This window comes from Aegilops tauschii, chromosome 6, assembly GCF_002575655.3.
Source record: "Aegilops tauschii subsp. strangulata cultivar AL8/78 chromosome 6, Aet v6.0, whole genome shotgun sequence".
In the NCBI taxonomy this organism is placed as follows: Eukaryota; Viridiplantae; Streptophyta; class Magnoliopsida; order Poales; family Poaceae; genus Aegilops; species Aegilops tauschii.
Window position 1 is genome coordinate 111,542,138 of NC_053040.3, and position 19,404 is coordinate 111,561,541.

At 44.3% G+C, this 19,404-nt stretch overlaps 1 protein-coding gene and 1 pseudogene across 1 annotated transcript; one reads left to right on the forward strand and one right to left on the reverse strand.

The window, feature by feature from the left end:
- Positions 1–38: 38 nt before the first annotated feature.
- On the reverse strand, positions 39–11,392 carry LOC109766077 (protein PECTIC ARABINOGALACTAN SYNTHESIS-RELATED-like; annotated as a pseudogene).
- A 1,882-nt stretch (positions 11,393–13,274) lies between these two features.
- LOC109766078 (putative linoleate 9S-lipoxygenase 3) lies at positions 13,275–17,606 on the forward strand. Its single transcript, XM_020324845.4, has 3 exons — positions 13,275–13,573; positions 14,481–14,782; positions 15,200–17,606. The coding sequence occupies exons 1-3, from the start codon at positions 13,405–13,407 to the stop codon at positions 17,348–17,350; spliced, it is 2,622 nt and encodes an 873-aa protein (XP_020180434.2). The 5' UTR covers positions 13,275–13,404; the 3' UTR covers positions 17,351–17,606.
- Positions 17,607–19,404: the final 1,798 nt, after the last annotated feature.

Sequence of the window (19,404 nt, forward strand, 5' to 3'; positions counted from 1 at the left end):
AGATGCTCTAACTACCACTAAACACAATCAAAAGGAAATAAAGGAAAAATGAGAGCTAGCTAGCTCAATAATGCGACAACTGATCAATCAGCCAAGATGAAATATCTGTTTCGACAAATCGTGCCTCTGCGCCGTGCGTGAAAGCACCAATCTAGCCGGTGAACCAATACTGAATTCTGATCATCTATAACACACCAAAAACCTTAGATAGCCAAGGCCGCATGAGCACTTACTGCTAGTAGTATGTCACATCAACAAAATCGGGAGGACATCAAGGGAAGCAGTTAGCAGTGGCTGTCACACGTCTGCCGCTACTCGGTCTGTCTCATGCTCTGCACATGCAGGGGGTGAGGGGGTTCTCCCAGAGGTCGTAGTCGGGGAAGGTAGGCTCAGGGAGGCCGGCGCAGGCCTGGTGCCAGATGACGACGTCCTCAGCGAAGGAGGCCCAGGCCAGGTACGGGTCGCCGAGGGGCCTGGACATGAGCCCCTTGTCGGGCTTGATGGACTTGAGCCGGTGGCGCAAGCTGGCACACCAGGAAGTCCAGCGCCGCCAGGCTCGTCACGTGCTTCCGGAAGTGCTCCATCTCCGCCATGCTCGGCAGCTCCTACTTGGTCACCTGCAAACAGTATATATGCAAAGTTTATGTCTATCGCGGCAAATGCATTCAGGGAGAAGAAGAACAGGAAATGAATAAGTCCGTTTTGCCCCTCCTCGTGTCCAGAAGTGGATCCCCGCTTCGAAACCGGGCATTTAGCACAGCTAGACTCTTGATTTCTAGACTCGGGCAATAACTGTAGGACAATAGTCGGGCAATACTCACCAAGTTGGGGAGCATGTTCCTGAGCGGAGCCATCCTGTTTTTGCCGCCGTACACTTGCCCTGATGCAACGTATATCTGGGTTTCCCTTGTGTATCCCAGTGCTCGCAGGGTCACAGCTATCTCACCAGGCTCAAGGGGGCAACACGTTCTTTTCTCTTTTGCAGTGCTAATGGCCACAGGTGAGATCCATTCTGTGTGCGCATAACAACATTGAAAACTGTTAGAAAGCTATGTTGTGGGCATCACTTCGAAGTTCGATGAGATAACTGCAATTTCAGAACTGTTTAAAAAACAAAAATTGAGATGACCTTAAAGCGCCGTGGCCATTCTTTCTGTCTATAAGCTGCCATCATCACTTTCTCATCACGTGTTCCAGCAAAATCACAGAAGGACAAGCCCACCATTCCTTTCTCATATCTCAGATGAAGGGCCCTTTAGAAGAAGTGGCAATTACTTGATCATGCATCAAATAAGCATTCCCGAAGCAATGAACTCCAAAGAGACTGAACAGAAGATATTCACTGTAGCTTACATGTATGGATTCCCGCTGCTAGTTCGGTTCCTCATCTTTGTTGCCAGCTTATCAGCCATTTCTTCAATATCAGGTAAGAACTTTAAGGTGTGATAATTAACTCTGCATCTTAGTCAGTTAATCTCCATCGGAACATTGTCATACCTGAAATTGAAGGTTTGCATTATATTTATTTCTACTGCTCCATGCACATTAGAGATTTTGTACAACGTAACTTTTACAGCACAAACTAAAAAAAAACAACATTGTTCTCCATACTGTAGCATGGAAGCAGATTGGGCATTTTAGTTAAGACAACAAATGTATAAATAATACCACAATATAGTTGCATTCAACTGTTGACTTACCCCAACCTCTCGACAAATGGCTTAGTAGACATTATTGTCTTCTCTTTAATCCTTGGAAGTACATTATCAATGTAAAACTGTGCAGATGAATACTTTGGGATGTTCTTTACAGTACGCTGTCATAGACCACATTGCAATACTGTTATATGCAGAACATATTAACACAATGTAGTAGTCATTTGATCCCTAACACATGCCATAAGCAGAAGAGATATTTACATTGAGACAAGAAAGAAAACAAAAAGACAGGTTTACCATGGTGAACATAAGATAAGGTGAGACTGCAGGTAGTGAAAAGAAGTAACAGTGACAAGGTGAGACTGCAGGTAGCAATCCCTGAATCTACATTTAACTTCATAAGGAAACCCCAAAAATAGTGTATTTCAAGTATCTCTCATCGAAAAGCAAAAAAGGAAATGTATGTACACCTGATTCAATTTAATAGGCTTTAAAACTTCCATTCTATGCGGATAGTGGTTAATTTAAGCATTTAATCTCTCAGTCCAGTTGTATTAATTTTGAGACAGAAGCAAGGATGGCCTTCAGGATAAACTGCTTCAGATCAGCAGTATATACCTATGATGATGGACCTCAGTCTAAGTGCGGGCGTCAGCCTACTTTCTAACAAAAAAGTATAGCTATGAAGACAACACACAAGATTTACAGTACATCAAGATGGATGTAATTTTAGACTTCCCCATACCCATTGAGATAAATTCAACGGAATTAAAAAAAATGCCACTGATGACAGAAAATACCAAAATTTTCAATGCCACTAGTATATGCGAGTTGCTGTAACGTCAATTTCAGAAAGGTAGTTGTAGTGGCCACTTTGATTCACAAGATTCCAAAACACACACGGATAGGAAATTTTAGGATTGCAATGTCACGCCTTGAATCCTCTAGGATTGATTGCACCAAAGGAAACCATATGTTTTTTTTTTGGAAGAAGTACGTACTACTCAAGGAAATAATCCTATGAAATAGACTCTGAAATGAGTTCATAGGAAAAAATCATATGGATTACAAACCTAAAATCAAACAACCCACATAGGAAAAATCTAAAGATTGCAATCCTCCAAAATTCATACAAAAATCCTTCGAATCATATATGCCCTAAGACTTAAGGCGGGGAGTAAAAGAAAATGCATAACCTACTTTATACTGCTGAAGAGTTCATCTTTTCCTGTGAACCAGTCAGGGATGTCTCGGACAATTCATGCGTCGTCCTTCAGATAGTTTATAAAATGATCCACATCAAAGATATCTTCAAATTTACTGCAGAGAAAATAAATGTCGTTAACAATTTAAATACAATGGCAAACATCATTTAAACATAGTTGAATCAGGTGATGCTGCAACTAAGAGAATTATGACTGCATTATATCCAATATCAATTAGTTCATTATTCGAAACCAAGTATGGGAGTAAGACACTTTAAACCTACAAAACATGATATTGTAAATTTTCCAGTTTATAAAATTCGTATTGAAACTCCACCCAAATAGTATATTCTGTTTCTACTCCCTCTGTCCCGAATTAGTTGACTCAGATTTGTCTAGATACGGATGTATCTAGACATTGTAGTCACTAATTCACCAGTGTAGCATCAAGGAGGATTTGCCCCTGATTAGGATATCCTATAACAATACAATCATAGTTAAGCATGAAGAAGAACAGTGACTTCTGTGAGCAGGTATTTTGATCATTCCAGGAGTAGTATAAGAAGAAAATTATCCTTAAGATGAACCCGATACTCAGACCAGAAGCATATTGGTGTCACATGCCTGCAGAAAAACTGACTGGTTCTGCTAGAATAACCATAGTCCATTTTCGAAAAATTCTAGTAGGACACTATCCTCAGTTAACTGACAATTTCATTAGAATATCTTTGAAGCGAATTTTGTAAGTAGGACTATCAATTAAAGAACAATATACCAGCAGGGGAATAGACAAGTAGAAGAAGTAACAAGAGAAAGTAGCACTTACGTCTGGTCATTCCATATTTGGTCTTGCTTCAGAACTGGCAAAATAAGTGTTGCTTCCATTGTCTTAGCAATTGCAACAGCATTACATATCTGCAGAAACACCAAAGGTTCGAAAGTAACAGATGGGCCTATGTTATAACTGAAACTCAATGTCAGCTTAGGAAATTTGTTACCACTGCCTACTGCTTAAGAAAATGGCATGATCTTCTTAGGCAGGTACTCCCTCTGTAAAGAAATATAGTGATCTAAACGCTCTTATATTTCTTTACAGAGGGAGTAATAAATAAGTATTAAACAAAAGGAGGATCTAATTTTATTTCTTAAATAAGCAACAGAAGATCATTGCAGAAACATGCTATAAAAAGGAATTATGACAAATATATTGAATGTATAGGCTGATTACGTTTAAGCAACAACCACCATCATAGGAAAAACAATTCTCATGTAACAGCGAGATTCGGAGACTCGGAAGTCGGAACTATGCTTAAGCAGAGAAAACCATTGCACCACTGAAACAAATATTTAACAATCACACAAAATAAGGTGAGGAAGGCTGAAATAAAAGGAGTGCATACATACAGCTATTCGTTGCTGGTTCAGTCCACCCTCAGCATGAATAAAAAAATACCCAGAGGTTTTGTTCTCACTTCTCAGGTGGGACGTCTGCGCTATATACAATGATATAATTATTATCACTTATCACTTATCAGAGCCAAATCATGAAAGGAAACAAATGATTGATGTAAAAGGCAGAAGTTGATTTTTTTTTACCAAAAAGTTGACATATATAACAGAGGGTGCACATCTCTCCACTGACTGAGGTATACTTTCTTGCAGCGAAACACTATGGTTCTACGGGGAAATATCACAAAAACATGGCTAGAATATGTCATAAGAACTTGCATTGCACCTTACATAGAAAGTATTCCTGCTCTGACTCACATTGCTAACAGAAGTCTATGAATGAGAAGTGCATTACAATTTTAACCCCACATTAATGTTGGCAATATTTCATAGCATTAAGATGGATTCAGTTCCCATATGTAAGTCATAAATCTGCAACCTTATATGGAAACGGAAGTATGGAACTATGGGACACAATTCGACTCTCAAAGAACACCGTAGTTCAGGTTTAAGCCACCCCACCAAAGTTCACACATCACAGTAATCACTAAACATACCAAGAGTTAAAATAATTGCCATAAATCTAGGTTATATGGTAAGGAATAAGTGACCTCGCAGTGACTGAGTACAGCAAGGCTAAAAGTGAATGGTGCAGCATATGCTACATTTTTTGTCTTTCAAGTAATGTCAATGCTGGACTTGCCAGAGGGCTCATCGCTTGGACGCTCAGCGCAGGGCTTCCAGGACGCGGTGACAACACGTGGGTTCTCCCACAGTGAGAGAGGCTCCTTCGTCTGTGCCCAATACAATTGAATTCATCAGAACAGTGTTGTATTCTCTGGATCGGTTAGGGTTAAGGATTCACGGTGGTCTTTACCTTCTCCTTAGATCAATGAGCTCGATGGGGTGGTCATGGTGGATGGCGGCGGTGGTGATGACAGATCATGGGCGAAGTGGTGGCGGCGCTTCCCATCAGCACTGCACTAACCCTAGATCGGTAGGGGTGTAGGTGGGTTGTACGGCGTCGTGACGAACCTCGTGATGCGAGCGCCGGCCCCCACTTCTTTATATATAGTGCAGGTGACAGGGGCCCATCACCCATAGTGGGTCGAGCGCCCCCGATCAGGGCGCGGATCTAAGGGCCCGGTGGGCCGTTGGGCCCACACGGTGGAGATCATCCTAACATTCTCCCCCTTGATCTCAACTTTTACTTTTGACCTTATACTTTTATTTTACTCGTTTCATAACAGATCAATACATAGAACATGTTTCATCGTCACAGCTCAATTGCCGATAGAATCAGACAGCCACAACGTACCTCTCTGTTTTGAAACAAATTCTTTAACCTTGGGCCCTTTTATTGTCCGGAAATGTTAGACTATACCATAAAACCCATGTCGACTGTGTGTTGTCCGAACACACTGGGCGGTAAGCCTTTAATAAGCAGATCTGCAAACACTTGTCTGTTGCTTTTATGCTTCAAGCATTTCTACATAATTCCGGACTTTCTCCTTTACAACGCTTAACTCTGTGTCAGTGTGTTTGGCATCAACACTTGACTCGTTGTCATAGGAGCGAAAAACTTAAAATGGTTATCGTTGTTGTCAACCATTACCAACTCCGGATACAGGTCTCCTTAACCATTTTGCCTGTCCCTCAGCCTCATATCAAGCTATAACATATCTTTGCATCACATTGATGATAATTGTTTCTTTCTTTGGAGCTTTTCCACACAAAAACCTCCAAGTATGAAAGTTAGCGACAATTGTGGATTTCGCTATACATTTCACAAGTCCTGTCTTTGTACTCACAATCTTTTGAGAGCACTTATTTCTTTCAGCATGAGGCCGATATCTTTGACTCCATTCCAGTGATCTATATATGGACGTGAACTGTGTCAGGGTAATGTATTGAGCTTCCAACAACTAAAGCATATGGTACCATATCCGTTTTCAATCTTTTCTCATCAACTCTTGGAACACCATTGTTTTTAGTTCCATTACCCTTGACTATAAGAACAAGCGTAGGTTTTCTCGCATGCATACTTTAGAGACCTTTCTTAGCATGTCCATTCGACATCCCTAATACCCCCTTTTATTCCTTTCTTCATGAATCTCGATACTTATAACGAGAGACACTCTACCGAGAACATTCTTTTGAACTTTGAGGACAAGAACTTCTTTTCTCCTCCTGCAGTAGGTTGACATCACCACTAGCAAGTAGGATGTCATCCACATGCACAGGATTAGGAAATGAATTTCCCATTCTATAACTTTGCACGAATACAATTGTCCCCTCATTTTCTTTAACCCAAAATAACATATGATTCTTTTAACTTTAAATGCCACTGTCTAGAGACTTGCTCTAGTCCATAAAAGACTTCTTGAAGCAGTATCCCTTGTGTTCTTTACTTTCATCTGATGTAACTCAGATCATGCACAAAAATTTCAATTTAAGTCATGCTTTACACCTTTACATATTTCCTTTGGAGTCACATTGACCTTGTAGACCCTTTGCCTACTTTTTTGGCTCCATTGGAAATTACTTATGAGTCTCAAAACTCGATTGAGCGCTTTAAATGAGGTGGGATCAACCTCCATTTGAATTTCACTAACATAGACTTTATAGTAATTAGAAGTATCTGATTTTCTCATTCCTTAAGACCATCTGTGTCTCAGGTACTAGCACTTCTTTCATATGGGGCTGTTGTTGCTCTGTCATTGCCAAGAGGCAAATTAATTCTATAGTCTTTGGTATTTTCATACCATGCTCCCCCAGATTTACTCCATCTTCACTAAAATGGGGTATCTTTAAACTTTATTATTTGGGTTTATTCTATTAAAACTTTCTTCTTTATGGCACTTTTAAGCACCGTCTTAGTATTCCTTAGTCTACTGTTGAAACTATAAAAGATCCAGGAATACGACTATTTCTGTTCTTTAGGGGTATTATTATGACCGTCGTACTCCCCCAGACGATCACATTCTTCATTAATGGATCACTTTAGATGCATAATATGCATCACATTATCTAAAGTATAGGGGAGTTTCATCATTCTTAATTTGTCTAATATTTCTTTCTCCCCCTCGAAATGTGGCAAGAAATTTTCTGCCACAATTTCGAAAACCATTCATCACTTTTGTGAATTGAGGAAACTTCAATTATCTATTTCATTCATCTGATTACTTCATGCGAAATGAAGTTACCTGTTAACCGGTATGTGAGTACTTTTTCCTCATTCCATTTCAGAAACTCAAAAGAGTTCTTTATTATTAGTACTTTTGCAAGTCACACTTGCATATCAATCTTATCTTTAGGTTCATCTCTCACTTTTATTCTCTTTGGATTTATTGAATGCTTAATGACCGTTACACATAAGGTGTACGGTCGATACTAGGAAAGCATAATAGCTACTCCATACTTTTCTTCCAGAGTGGGACACATTAAACGCACATGAGTCGTCATATCTTTGTCCTGTCATACAGGATAAGTTCTTTGCCAAAATTTCTCCTGCCATATAGGATTTTTGACATAATACTATGTCAACTTTACCCAGCGACGCAGGTATTTTCCCAGACTTTTCCCGCCATGCGGGTTTTATCATAATCATCTGTTTCCGCTATGCGGGTAATTCCCTGTAAGGGACATAAACGCCAGAATTGGCTCTTTTGACTGCATATTCAATCATCAAATTCAGAAATAGATCCGAATGCTCTTTGACACACATGCTTGATCCGACGTTGGTCAAATATTAAACACGCATGTTGATTGTTTTATCTCAAATCATGTTGACTGAAATCTTCTTCATATAGAATACATGAAAGCCATTCGTCAACCAAGACTCTCAATGATCTATCTGTTTTCTTTTCTTGGATTAATATCCAAGAATTCTTTTCTTTTGAAGCCATTCTTTAGAGAGAACATACTCCCTCACGTTATGACCTTTCTTGGTCATCTTTCGGGTCACAAGTACCCAGCCATTCGCTTTCACGAATGAAAGCATGTAAAACTTTTAGTCTGAGAAAACTTAGCCAATATTCAACAATAATGAGCATAAAAAATAACCCCATGTTGGTCTGGTTAAAAAAAAATGCACATTAGACTTTGAAAAACTTTCTTTTATATTCTAAATCACCGTTGGGCAGAATTAGAATAAAACATCATCCTTCTACATTAATTCCATATCACCGTTGGGCGGAAATGGAAATAATGCATATAACTCGTAAATAATGTGATGATAAAATTTCTATTAAGCGACTTTGCTAAGAAAATAATCATCATTATCAACTTTATTGCAGCGGAAAACTTTTAATATACATTTCTCAATCTTTATCAAATGCTCTGAAAATTGGTCACTTTGATACAAAAATTATCAGAGATTTGAACTTTTAACTATAAGACTCATTGAATTATAATATTGTCATCATCAACATTGGTCAGAAAATAGCAATACCATAATTAAACTTTAATCAAATATCTTTCTACCGTCATAGCAGAAGCTATCTGAATCTGATTTCACCCACAAGTGAAAAAACTTCTCTCAAAAAACTGTTCATCCAATTAAATTTTCCCGTTGGTTCCAATTTAATTGGAGGATAATACTTTTTCTTTCTTTGTAAAAGAGTACTATTAATTATTTACGCAGCGGAAAAACATGAATAAAAAAAGCATGAACTTTTTACTTTTTACAGAAAATTTTCTTTCACCGAATAAAAAATCATGAACTTGTTTAGTTCTACTGAAACTTTTACTTTATATAATACATGAACTTTTCTTTTTCTGAAAATTTTCTATTTTCATTTTCAGAACTTTTTCTGTTTACTTTTTTTATTTTCTAAACAAAAAATTTCTCTGAATAATTTGAATAGAAAAAACTGTATTATATTTGTCCAAAAAACTGGACAAAATAAAGAAAAAACAAGGGATACTGAAAATGTTCTGTGCGCGTGCCGTTCGGGTCACTTCTGGCCGAAAACGGCCCAAAGGCCTGCAGTGAGCCGTCCGAGCTGCGGCCTGTTCGACGGACCAAAAGGCCCATCAGTGCTTTCGGCCCACTGGCCCAGAGGCTGAGCTAGGGTTTTGCTTGTGGCCGTTCGATCTGATCGGACGGTCCGGCGCCCTTTTAGGTCGGTCAAAACAGCCTACGCCACACAGATCTGGGAAAAACCTAATCCTTTCGTCTCTCCGCGTTCCCCTCGTCGTCTCCGTCCCTCGCACGGGCTGCGCCCAGCCACCGGTGAGGCTTCTGCCGGCCGCCGGCGACGGCGTCCAAAGCCACTGCACCGCGCAAGCCACCTCTTTTCCTTGCCTTTCCTTTTCATTTTCTCCACCTACTGTGGAAGAAAGAACGAGGCCCAGCTGCGCCCGCTCTCCCTGCGCCGTCTCTGTCCCGCAGCGGGGTTTCGGGCTTCGCCGGCCGCCGGCGACGGCGAAGAACCGCCGCTGCGCGCGAGCCCCTTTCCTTTCCCCCTTTTCTCCTTCCACCTCACGCCTCCTGTTAGAGAGAGAGAGAGCCGCGAGCAGAGTCAAACTCTGCTCCCCCTGTGCGTTCGACGGTGGAGCACCCGTTGCGGCGGCGTCCGTTGCCATCCCCTTCGCCGGTGGCGCGTTCCCCTCGTGGTGAGTGCGCCGCCGTCGAGCGGTTTGGCGAGCGGCGCCCTTTGCCCCTCTCGGGGTGGTGTTCTTCTTCCCGAATCCTCGGCATGCCGATGCGACTCGGGATCGAGAGGAATGGCGCGGCCTTGCGGCGGCGCTTCTTTGTCCGTTGAGGAATTTTTCTTTGCCCTGTCTAGGGTTCTTGGGAGGACGGAGGGATCTTTCTTTCTCTGTTTGTTCTTTGTACCGAAAATCTTAGCCTAGCATGGCCTGATACCATTGTTGTATTCTCTGGATCGGTTAGGGTTAAGGATTCACGGTGGTTTTTACCTTCTCCTTGGATCAATGAACTCGATGGGGTGGTCATGGTGGATGGCGGCGGTGGTGATGACAGATCGTGGGCGAAGTGGTGGCGGCACTTCCCATCAGCACTGCACTAACCCTAGATCGGTAGGGGTGTAGGTGGGTTGTACGGCGTCGTGACGAACCTCATGATGCGAGCCGCCGGCCCCCACTTCTTTATATATAGTGCAGGTGACAGGGGCCCGTGACCCATAGTGGGTCGAGCGCCCCCGATCAGGGCGCGGATCTATGGGCCGGTGGGCCGTTGGGCCCACACGGTGGAGATCATCCTAACAAACAGAAGTTTCTCACGTGAACACGAATCGCCGAGATCAGGAGCACTTCACCTGAGGGCAATGCAGCGTGATCCCCTCCTTCTGGCACAAGAAGGGCACGTTCTAGGATAAACAAACAAAAATGTAAGTGCTAGGTTGGGATTCTGAAGAAACCGAGTGTAGAGGGAGGAGCAGGAACTCACGAAGCGGGACCAGAGGGAGGGCGCGGAGAAGAGGGCCGCGAGCAGGAGGAGCGCGAGGACGGCGAGCAAGATCCGGTAGGAGAGAGAGGCGGTGGGGGGCCTGGGGTCCTCGAGGGCGAGGAGGGAGCGGAGGGGAGACGGAAGGAGCTGCTTGTGGTGATGGTGGTGCGGGAGGAGAGGTGAGGAGCGGTGGGCGCCCTTGCCGTCGTCGTTGTCGTCGCGGCCGCGGGCGGCGGAGGTGGAAGCGAATTGGGAGGATGCGGCGGACGCGTCGGAGTCGCGCTTTGCTGGGGAGTTGGATGCGCCGTCGATTGCCGAAGCTCCGCCATCGCTTCCGCCGGCGGCGCGGTGCGAGACGAGAGTGGGAGTGTAGCACCTGTTTCACCGTGCAGTCTCGGGACGTCGCTTTCGGTGCGGGACGGTTTGTGCGAATGCATCTGAGTCGATCTCGTCCTTCGATTCTCGATCCGACGGCGACTTGGGCACAAATCGTGGAAACCTTCGCTTCCGTTTGCATATAAAAAGAAATCCCCTTGGATTTTGAGTCCAATTTTTGTGTTTGGTCTAAGAAATCCCTTGTATGGGATGTGGAGTATCTGCTCGTAAGCTCATATGCTTTTTGATAAACAGTAATTTTAGAAAGAAAAAACTGGCGAACATTAACAAATGTTTCGGGTGCTTGCAAAGTTTCACCAGGAAATCACATTCTTGAAAGTCATGGCTGAAAAAACAAAATAAATGCTCTGAAAATGAAAACTCTCAACGCATTTTGGAGCCTCGATTTTATTATGCCACGACTTCCACGAATGCAATTCCATAATGAAACCTTACAAGCATTCCAAAATTTTCTTAATATTTGTCCCAAAAATCCTTTTTTTTGTCTTCTAATGTTTTCTTTTTATTTTACTATTCATATCAGGAGCATTTGAGCTCGAGCTGAGAAAGGGATTTTGTCGTATTCTATATCACATAAGAAGTTCATCCTCATTATCTTATTTATCTTAACATACAACCTATCCACTTCATCATATATGTCTCATACTCCCTTTGGTCCTTTTTACTCCGCGTATTAGATTTGTGTCAAGTCAAACTTTACAAAGTGTGACCAAATATAAATTAAAAAATATCAACATCTACAATACCAAATATATAATCTATAAAACTACATTTCGTAATGAGTCTAACAATATTGATTGACTTTTGTGGATGTTGATACTTTTCTGTACAAGTTTGGTCAAAGTACACATACTTTGATTTCGGACAAAACTTATATGCAAACTAAAAATGACCGGAGGGAGTATGAGATATATATGATGAAGTGGATAGGCTTTGTGAATCGCCCAGGTTTTTTTAGACCTCCGGTTTTGGACGCCAAATCTCCACCCTTGAGAAGCCCGATATATTTCACTTGCTACCTGCTCTATTAGCCTTGCCCCCAGCATCAGCAGTTTTTCCCCTGGGTCCTTTATCTGCAACACAGCCCAATCCAAAATCCAGTTGCACGTTAGTTTAATCAATCCCAGAGGATCATTCATGTTTTTTCCTATCAAAGATAATAACATTACCAGATCTCCAAATTGTCCATAGCAAGGCAGAAATTGCCCACCGGAACTATTTTTTTTGTCATTCTTAGAGAAGCTTTTTATCCACCCCCAAAGCAATCATTGAGATTAGCTGGAACTGGTCGCAAATCAAAGGCACATCTAATTAGGTTCCAAATGAGTTTAGCAACAGAGCAAGAAACGAAAAGATCAATGGCTCATCCTTTCCACAGAAAAACATAGTTTTTGTCACCTTTCCACCCCTTTTAAAAAGATTGTCTCTGGTCAAAATACTTTTTCTGCTGAGAAGCCACAGAAAAAAAATTAATTTTAGCTGGAGCCTTGACATTCCATAGGAACTTCCGAAGTCAATACTAGCACAAGTCGAGATCGGAAGCGTGTATCACGAGAGACGAGACGACAGTGCCAGCTAGCTAGCCAGGGTTCGGACGACGAATGCGCCGGCCATTAGACAGCGATGACGAGTAGCGTCGAGTAGCATGCACGTACATAACATGTATCAATGTATGGTTCTCCTGCTCTCCCTCCTCCTCCCATCGTTCCCGAGCCTTTGTACGTCCGGTCCTGCGTTTTCAGACATTCCAGTAGAAGCTATAACCACTAGATTAATCAAGTAACTACTGGCAGGACTCTACGTACTTAAGAGTGCCATAAACAGTGTATGTACGGTGGATGCATTTTCTTCAACTCCGTCGCCTTGTGATCACTTAATAGGTCTACCATGTTCACACATACGCACATGCAAATTCACATGGGTTATTTGCATGGCATCGACTGAATCGTCCGCATGCAGCGACGCGATAACGCGCGACCGGTGGAGGCCGGCCGGCGCCACACGTCGCTGCGAGAACCGGACGCCAGGAAGGAAGACGACGCGGGCCTGCCAGGGTACGTAGAGAACGACGGCAGCCATAGGCGTGTAACACGCACACGCGCGTACGTGCAGGGTGCAGCTAGCCTGCCTTGCTAGCTCCGGCACACGGTCCTCCGATCCGACCTCCGGTTCCTATAAAAGGGCACTCGTGAGCTTCCTCGTCCCAAAGCAAGCAAGCAGCCTGAGCGCTAGTTGATCGATCAACTAGCCAGCCAAGGAGCGGAGTGAGAGTGTGAGGAAGATGTTCGGGTGGATGACGCCGCCGCAGCTCAAGGGGAAGGTGGTGCTCATGCGCAGGAACCTCCTCGACTTGAACCACTGGCAGCAACCCGTGAGCCACGACACCTGGGACGAGGTCACCACCAAAGGCGTCACCTGCCAGCTCATCAGCTCCACCGTCGCCGACCCGAGTAAGGAGCATCTAAGCGCATCCGTCCATATCCTATGTGTTTATATTTACGGGATTCTTAAATCTCCGACCGCGACCTAATTAACCAAGTCATAGTCGATGCTACATTCACAAGATCAAACGTGAAGATTCGTGTAAAAAAATTAATTTTTTTCTTTCTTTTCTATATGCTCGGTCACTTGACCGAGACATTGGTTAAATCTTAGTCGACTAAGATCTAGCGACACTCTTATACTTAAGAAGAGGCAAATGCATATTATTTCCTTTTCCAAAATAGAGGGAAAAAAGACGTCAATACACATCTTACGTTCCCTCATGGGGCGGCCCGAACGAACAATTGTTCCCCGACCAGTTAGGAAGGAATTAACGTTTTAGTTTGCTAAAGAGAACACTCCAATCGAACGCTTCGGAATTGTCATGCGAAAACAGATAAAATGGCCATGCCGTTGTATAAGGATTGCCATGTTTCAAAGTAAAAATTGTCATGTTGTATAAAAGGATTGTCAGCAAATTGCTTATGCTATGGAAGAGTAATTTCCATAAGTTTTCAGGGGTTTGTCATAATTGCAACATGCAGAATTTCAGTCTAAAAAGAATGCTCCGAATTTGCCATGCTGGCTGCAGGGAAATTGCCATGCTACATCAACAACAACAAATTAAAATTGCAATGATGTAAACATACAAATTGGCATCCCTAATGTTCGCTTAGAAGGATGCGTGAGAGTGAATGGTTCGCACAAGGGATGCAAAGTGCTGGGCTCTTTCGTTCAGACGTCAAATTTTTAACATTCCCAGGAAAAAAAAACTTGGTCTCTCCATCGATTGATACACACCTCCTTCATTTATGTATAGCTAGTAACCCCCCGCAAAGTGATTAAGCAAGCTATCGATCGCATATATGGATGCAGATGATGAGAGTGGCACCCGGGGTCTCTTGGGCGAAGAGGAGCGGGTTGAGCACTGGGTGCTCCACTTGCCCCCGATCAACCACGGCGATACCACCTACGATGTCACCTTTGACTGGGACGTGAAGAAGCAAGGCATTCCTGGCGCCGTCATCGTTCGGAACTACCATGCCACCCAGTTCCTCCTCAAGACCATCACCATCGACGACATCCCCGGCCACGCCGGCCCCATCGTCTTCGTCGCAAATTCATGGGTCTATAACACCAACAAGTACCACTACGACCGAGTCTTCTTCACCAACGACGTAAGTGTGCTCGCCTAGCTCTAGTTGGACATATTCATGTATCAGTTTCATGAACCTTTCTCATTTATATAAAATAAAGTACTCCGCTACATGCAAATCTAACGTTAGGTTTTTTGACATGACAAATCGAACGTTTTTCATGGTAAATTATGTTAAGCGAGGATGACAAGTTTAGTTGACGAGCATGGCAAATCTGTCTCAATTCATTTTTTGTCATCAAATTGTCATGCTTAACAACTAAATTTATCGTCATCGCACCAATATAAATTGCCATAAAACATCAAATTTGTTATGCCTAAAAATTTGACGTTAGATTTTTAGTGTTTCTCTGAAAATAAAAGGAGGATAAACACCGACTTCCTCATCGGACCATGAACAATTAATAAGTGAACTGAACAATCATGACATGCAATGCAGACGTACCTGCCAAGCGAGATGCCGACGTTGTTGCAGCCGTTCCGAGAGGACGAGCTCCGGATCCTGCGAGGGGACGACCCCAGGCAGAAGAACGGCGCCTATGAGGAGCACGACCGCGTCTACCGCTACGACCTCTACAACGACCTCGGCGATCCAGACCACAAGAACCCTCGCCCCACCCTCGGCGGCCCGGACAGCTTGTACCCATACCCGCGCCGAGGCCGCACCGGCAGGAAGCCCATGGTGACCGACCCCACGTGCGAGAGCAGGAACGTCTTACCCGTGCTCCAACAGTTCTATGTCCCCCGCGACGAGAACTTCAACCATGTCAAGAAAGCCGACTTCACGGCCTACCTCATCAAGGCCATCTCCGGCGGCATCCTCCCCCTCCTCCGCCAGCAGTTCGACTCCGTCTCGCCGCGCGAGTTCGACGACTTCGAGGACATGTACAAGCTCTACGAAGGCGGGCTTAAGATCCCCGACATCCCCGCCCTGGACGAGCTGTTCAAATCGTTCCCGCCGCTGAGGAGCATCATGCCGGCCGGCGGGGACTTCCTCCTCAAGATGCCCATGCCGCATGTCATCAAGGAGGACAAGCTCGCGTGGCGGACGGACGAGGAGTTCGCCCGGGAGATGCTCGCCGGCCTCAACCCACACATCATCACCCGCCTGAAGGTGTTCCCTCCGAGGAGCACGCTTGAAGGGTACGGTGACCAGACGAGCAAGATCACGGTGGAGCACATCCAACACAACCTCGGCAAGCTCAGCGTCGACAAGGCAATCGACGCCAAGAGGCTCTTCATCCTAGACCACCACGACAACTTCATGCCTCACCTGCTAAAGATCAACAGTCTTCCAAACACATTCGTCTACGCCACCAGGACGCTTCTTTTCCTGCAAGACGACGGCACTCTCAAGCCAATCGCCATCGAGCTCAGCAAGCCCCTACTTAACGACCTCGGCACCAAAGTGGTCGGCGCCGACAGCAAGGTCTACACGCCCCCCTCCTGTGGCTCGGAGTCGGAGAGGGCTGTCCAAGACACCATCTGGCAGCTGGCCAAGGCCTACGCCGCCGTGAACGATTCCGCGTGGCACGGCCTCATCAGCCACTGGCTCCATACGCACGCAGTCATCGAGCCGTTCGTGATCGCCACCAACCGGCAGCTCAGCGTCACGCATCCCATCCACAAGCTCCTGCAGCCACACTACCGCGACACCATGACCATCAACGCCCTGGCACGCCAAGTCCTCATTAGCGCTGGTGGCTTCTTCGAGATGACGGTCTGTCCAGGTGAGCACGCACTGAGAATCTCCTCTGAAGTCTATAGGAACTGGAACTTCACCGAGCAGGCACTGCCGGTAGACCTGATCAAGAGAGGTGTGGCGAAGGAGGACACGGAGAGCCCGTGCGGAGTGTCGCTGCACATCAAGGACTATCCGTACGCGGTGGATGGGTTGGCCGTCTGGTCGGCCATCGAGACTTGGGTCGACGAGTACTGCAGGATCTACTACCCCTGTGATGACGTGCTTCGGTCCGACGTCGAGCTACAGGCATGGTGGAAGGAGGTGCGTGAGGTCGGCCATGGCGACATCAAAGACCAGCCCTGGTGGCCCAAGATGACAACCGTGAACGAGCTCGTCAGGTCATGTGCCACCATCATCTGGATCGCCTCTGCGCTGCATGCGGCCGTCAACTTTGGCCAGTACTCATACGCCGGCTACCTCCCCAACCGTCCGACGGTGAGCCGACGGCAGATGCCGGAGCCGGGCACCAAGGAGTACAAGGAGGTGGAGACTGACCCGGACCTGGCCTTCATCCACACCATCACGAGCCAGCTCCAAAGCATCATTGGAGTGTCGGTGATCGAGGTCCTGTCCAACCACTCCTCCGACGAAGTCTACCTGGGGCAGCGCGATGAGCCAAAGTGGACATCAGATGTGAAGGCGAAAAAGGCGTTCGAGGACTTCAGCCAGAAGTTGATCGACATCGAGAAGAGAATCATGAATATGAACGCGAATCGCCAACTCAAGAACCGGAATGGGCCAGCAAAATTCCCCTACATGCTTCTCTACCCCAACACATCTGACATCGATGGTGAGAGCGCCACCGGGATCACAGCCAAGGGCATCCCCAACAGCATCTCCATCTGATGAATGTTATGGCGTTATGTTATTGTTGTATATTTCCCATTTCAAATAAGGAACGCTGCATGTGCACGTTCATGAGTGGCCAGAAGCGTGCTCGTTCACGTTGAGGCGAGTTGTGTTTATTTTCCTGTTGATGAAGCTGTTTTGGCCGCAATGCAAAGCCCGTGGGATGGCACGGATGAAGGGTTGTGGTCGGCCAGTGTGTTGAGCTGGACCGTATATATGTTGAATAAAGCAAGCGAGTGTCTATTTGCATGTCTACTGATTTTGAATTTGACATTAGTCAGATTTTCTTCATAACGACACATGTTGATGGTTTTGCTGATGTCGACCACTTTTTCCTCCGAAGTGTTTTGTTTTCTCTTTTCTCTCTGTTTTTAGATGTTTTCATGCAAAAAACTTGTTCATGGCAACCATAATTTTTGTTCATTCTTTTCTCCTGAGATGGTAACTTTTGCTCATATTACTTTCCTTCTTCGGTTCACCACCGCTTCATGGTATTACGATTTTCCATGTGATATTTTTGTCCATGCTAGTTGTTTCTTGTTCTATAAATTTTGTTCACGGTTGTGATGATTTTGGCTCAAATTAATTTACGAAAAGTGTAACGCCCACACGTGTGGGCGTTAGCCAACTCACCCACACGCCTCCATCATCGTCCAGTAACTTCTGCACGAATCTTGGCACGAATTAACTGATTTGTATGTCACGTAGGACAACTCGCGTGTGTGGTGTCTGAGAGAGGTCGCCCACACATCCGTTTTACCACACGGAGGGGCCGGTGTGTGGGCGTTTAGCAGTTCGCCCACACACCAGTTTTCAGTCACGCACAAGGGCTGGTGTGTGGGCGTTTGTCATCTCGCCCACACACCCGCCTCCTCTCCCACACTCAAGCTGCCAGTTGCCATGCGTTTTGCAGTGTACATGGCAAATTGCCCTAGCGTGCACGTAAGCAGATGGCTCTTTCTTTTTAAATGGCAACTGCCCTAGCGTGCTTGCACTAGTAGAAAAAGGACCTTTAGTCCCGGTTCATAAGGGCCTTTAGTCCCGGTTCTTACACGAACCGGGACTAAAGGCCCTCCACGTGGCCGCTGCCTGGAGGTCCACCTTTAGTCCCGGTTGGTAACACCAACCGGTACTAAAGGAAATTTTATGATTTTTTATGATTTTTTTTATTTTCAAATTTCTGAATTATTTTAACCTGTAATCTCTAATCACCCTCATCACTGCTCAATTTAACCTCTAATCTCTAATCACCCCTCATCATTCCAAATCATCTAACTTCCCGGACAGTCACCCATCCTCTCACTACTCCAGCCTGAGCAGGCTTAACTTCCGGGTTCTATTCTCCCTCGTTTCCAAGTCTGCACTTGTTGTTTTCCTGACAATAATAAAATGTCAATCCTATTAACCCTCAGGAATTTAGCTTGAGCATGAAGTCACACATTTCACTGTTTGAGTTTGAAACTATTGTTCTAAAAAACAATAATTATTTAGTAACACTAATATTTTTTGAATAAGTAGTTTGACCATAGTTTGACCACAGTTTGACCAGATTTGACCAAAATTAAAAAAACTGAAATAATTATTTAGTAACACTAATATTTCTTGAATAATTAGTTTGACCATTTTTTGACCACAGTTTGACCACAGTTTGACCAGATTTGACCAAAATTCAAAAAAACTGAAATAATTATTTAGTAACACTAATATTCTTGAATAATTATTTAGTAACACTAATACTTCTTGAATAAGTAGTTTGACCATAGTTTAACCAAATTTAACCAAAATTCAAAAAAAACAGAAATTTGAGCATAACTTTTTTTCTTTTTAGAATTTGAGAATTCTAAAAATTTGCAAACAGACCGTAGGCAATCAAAATCGGATGCGGATTTTTGTGCTGAACATTTTGATATATTATACGTTTTTTCTGACATCGTATGCAAAAGTTATAGCCGTTTTACATTTTCCCTACACTTTTTGCAAAACATGTCCAAATTTAAGTTTTTAAATTTTCCTAACTAGTACATGTAGTAACATAACTACATGTGGAAGGA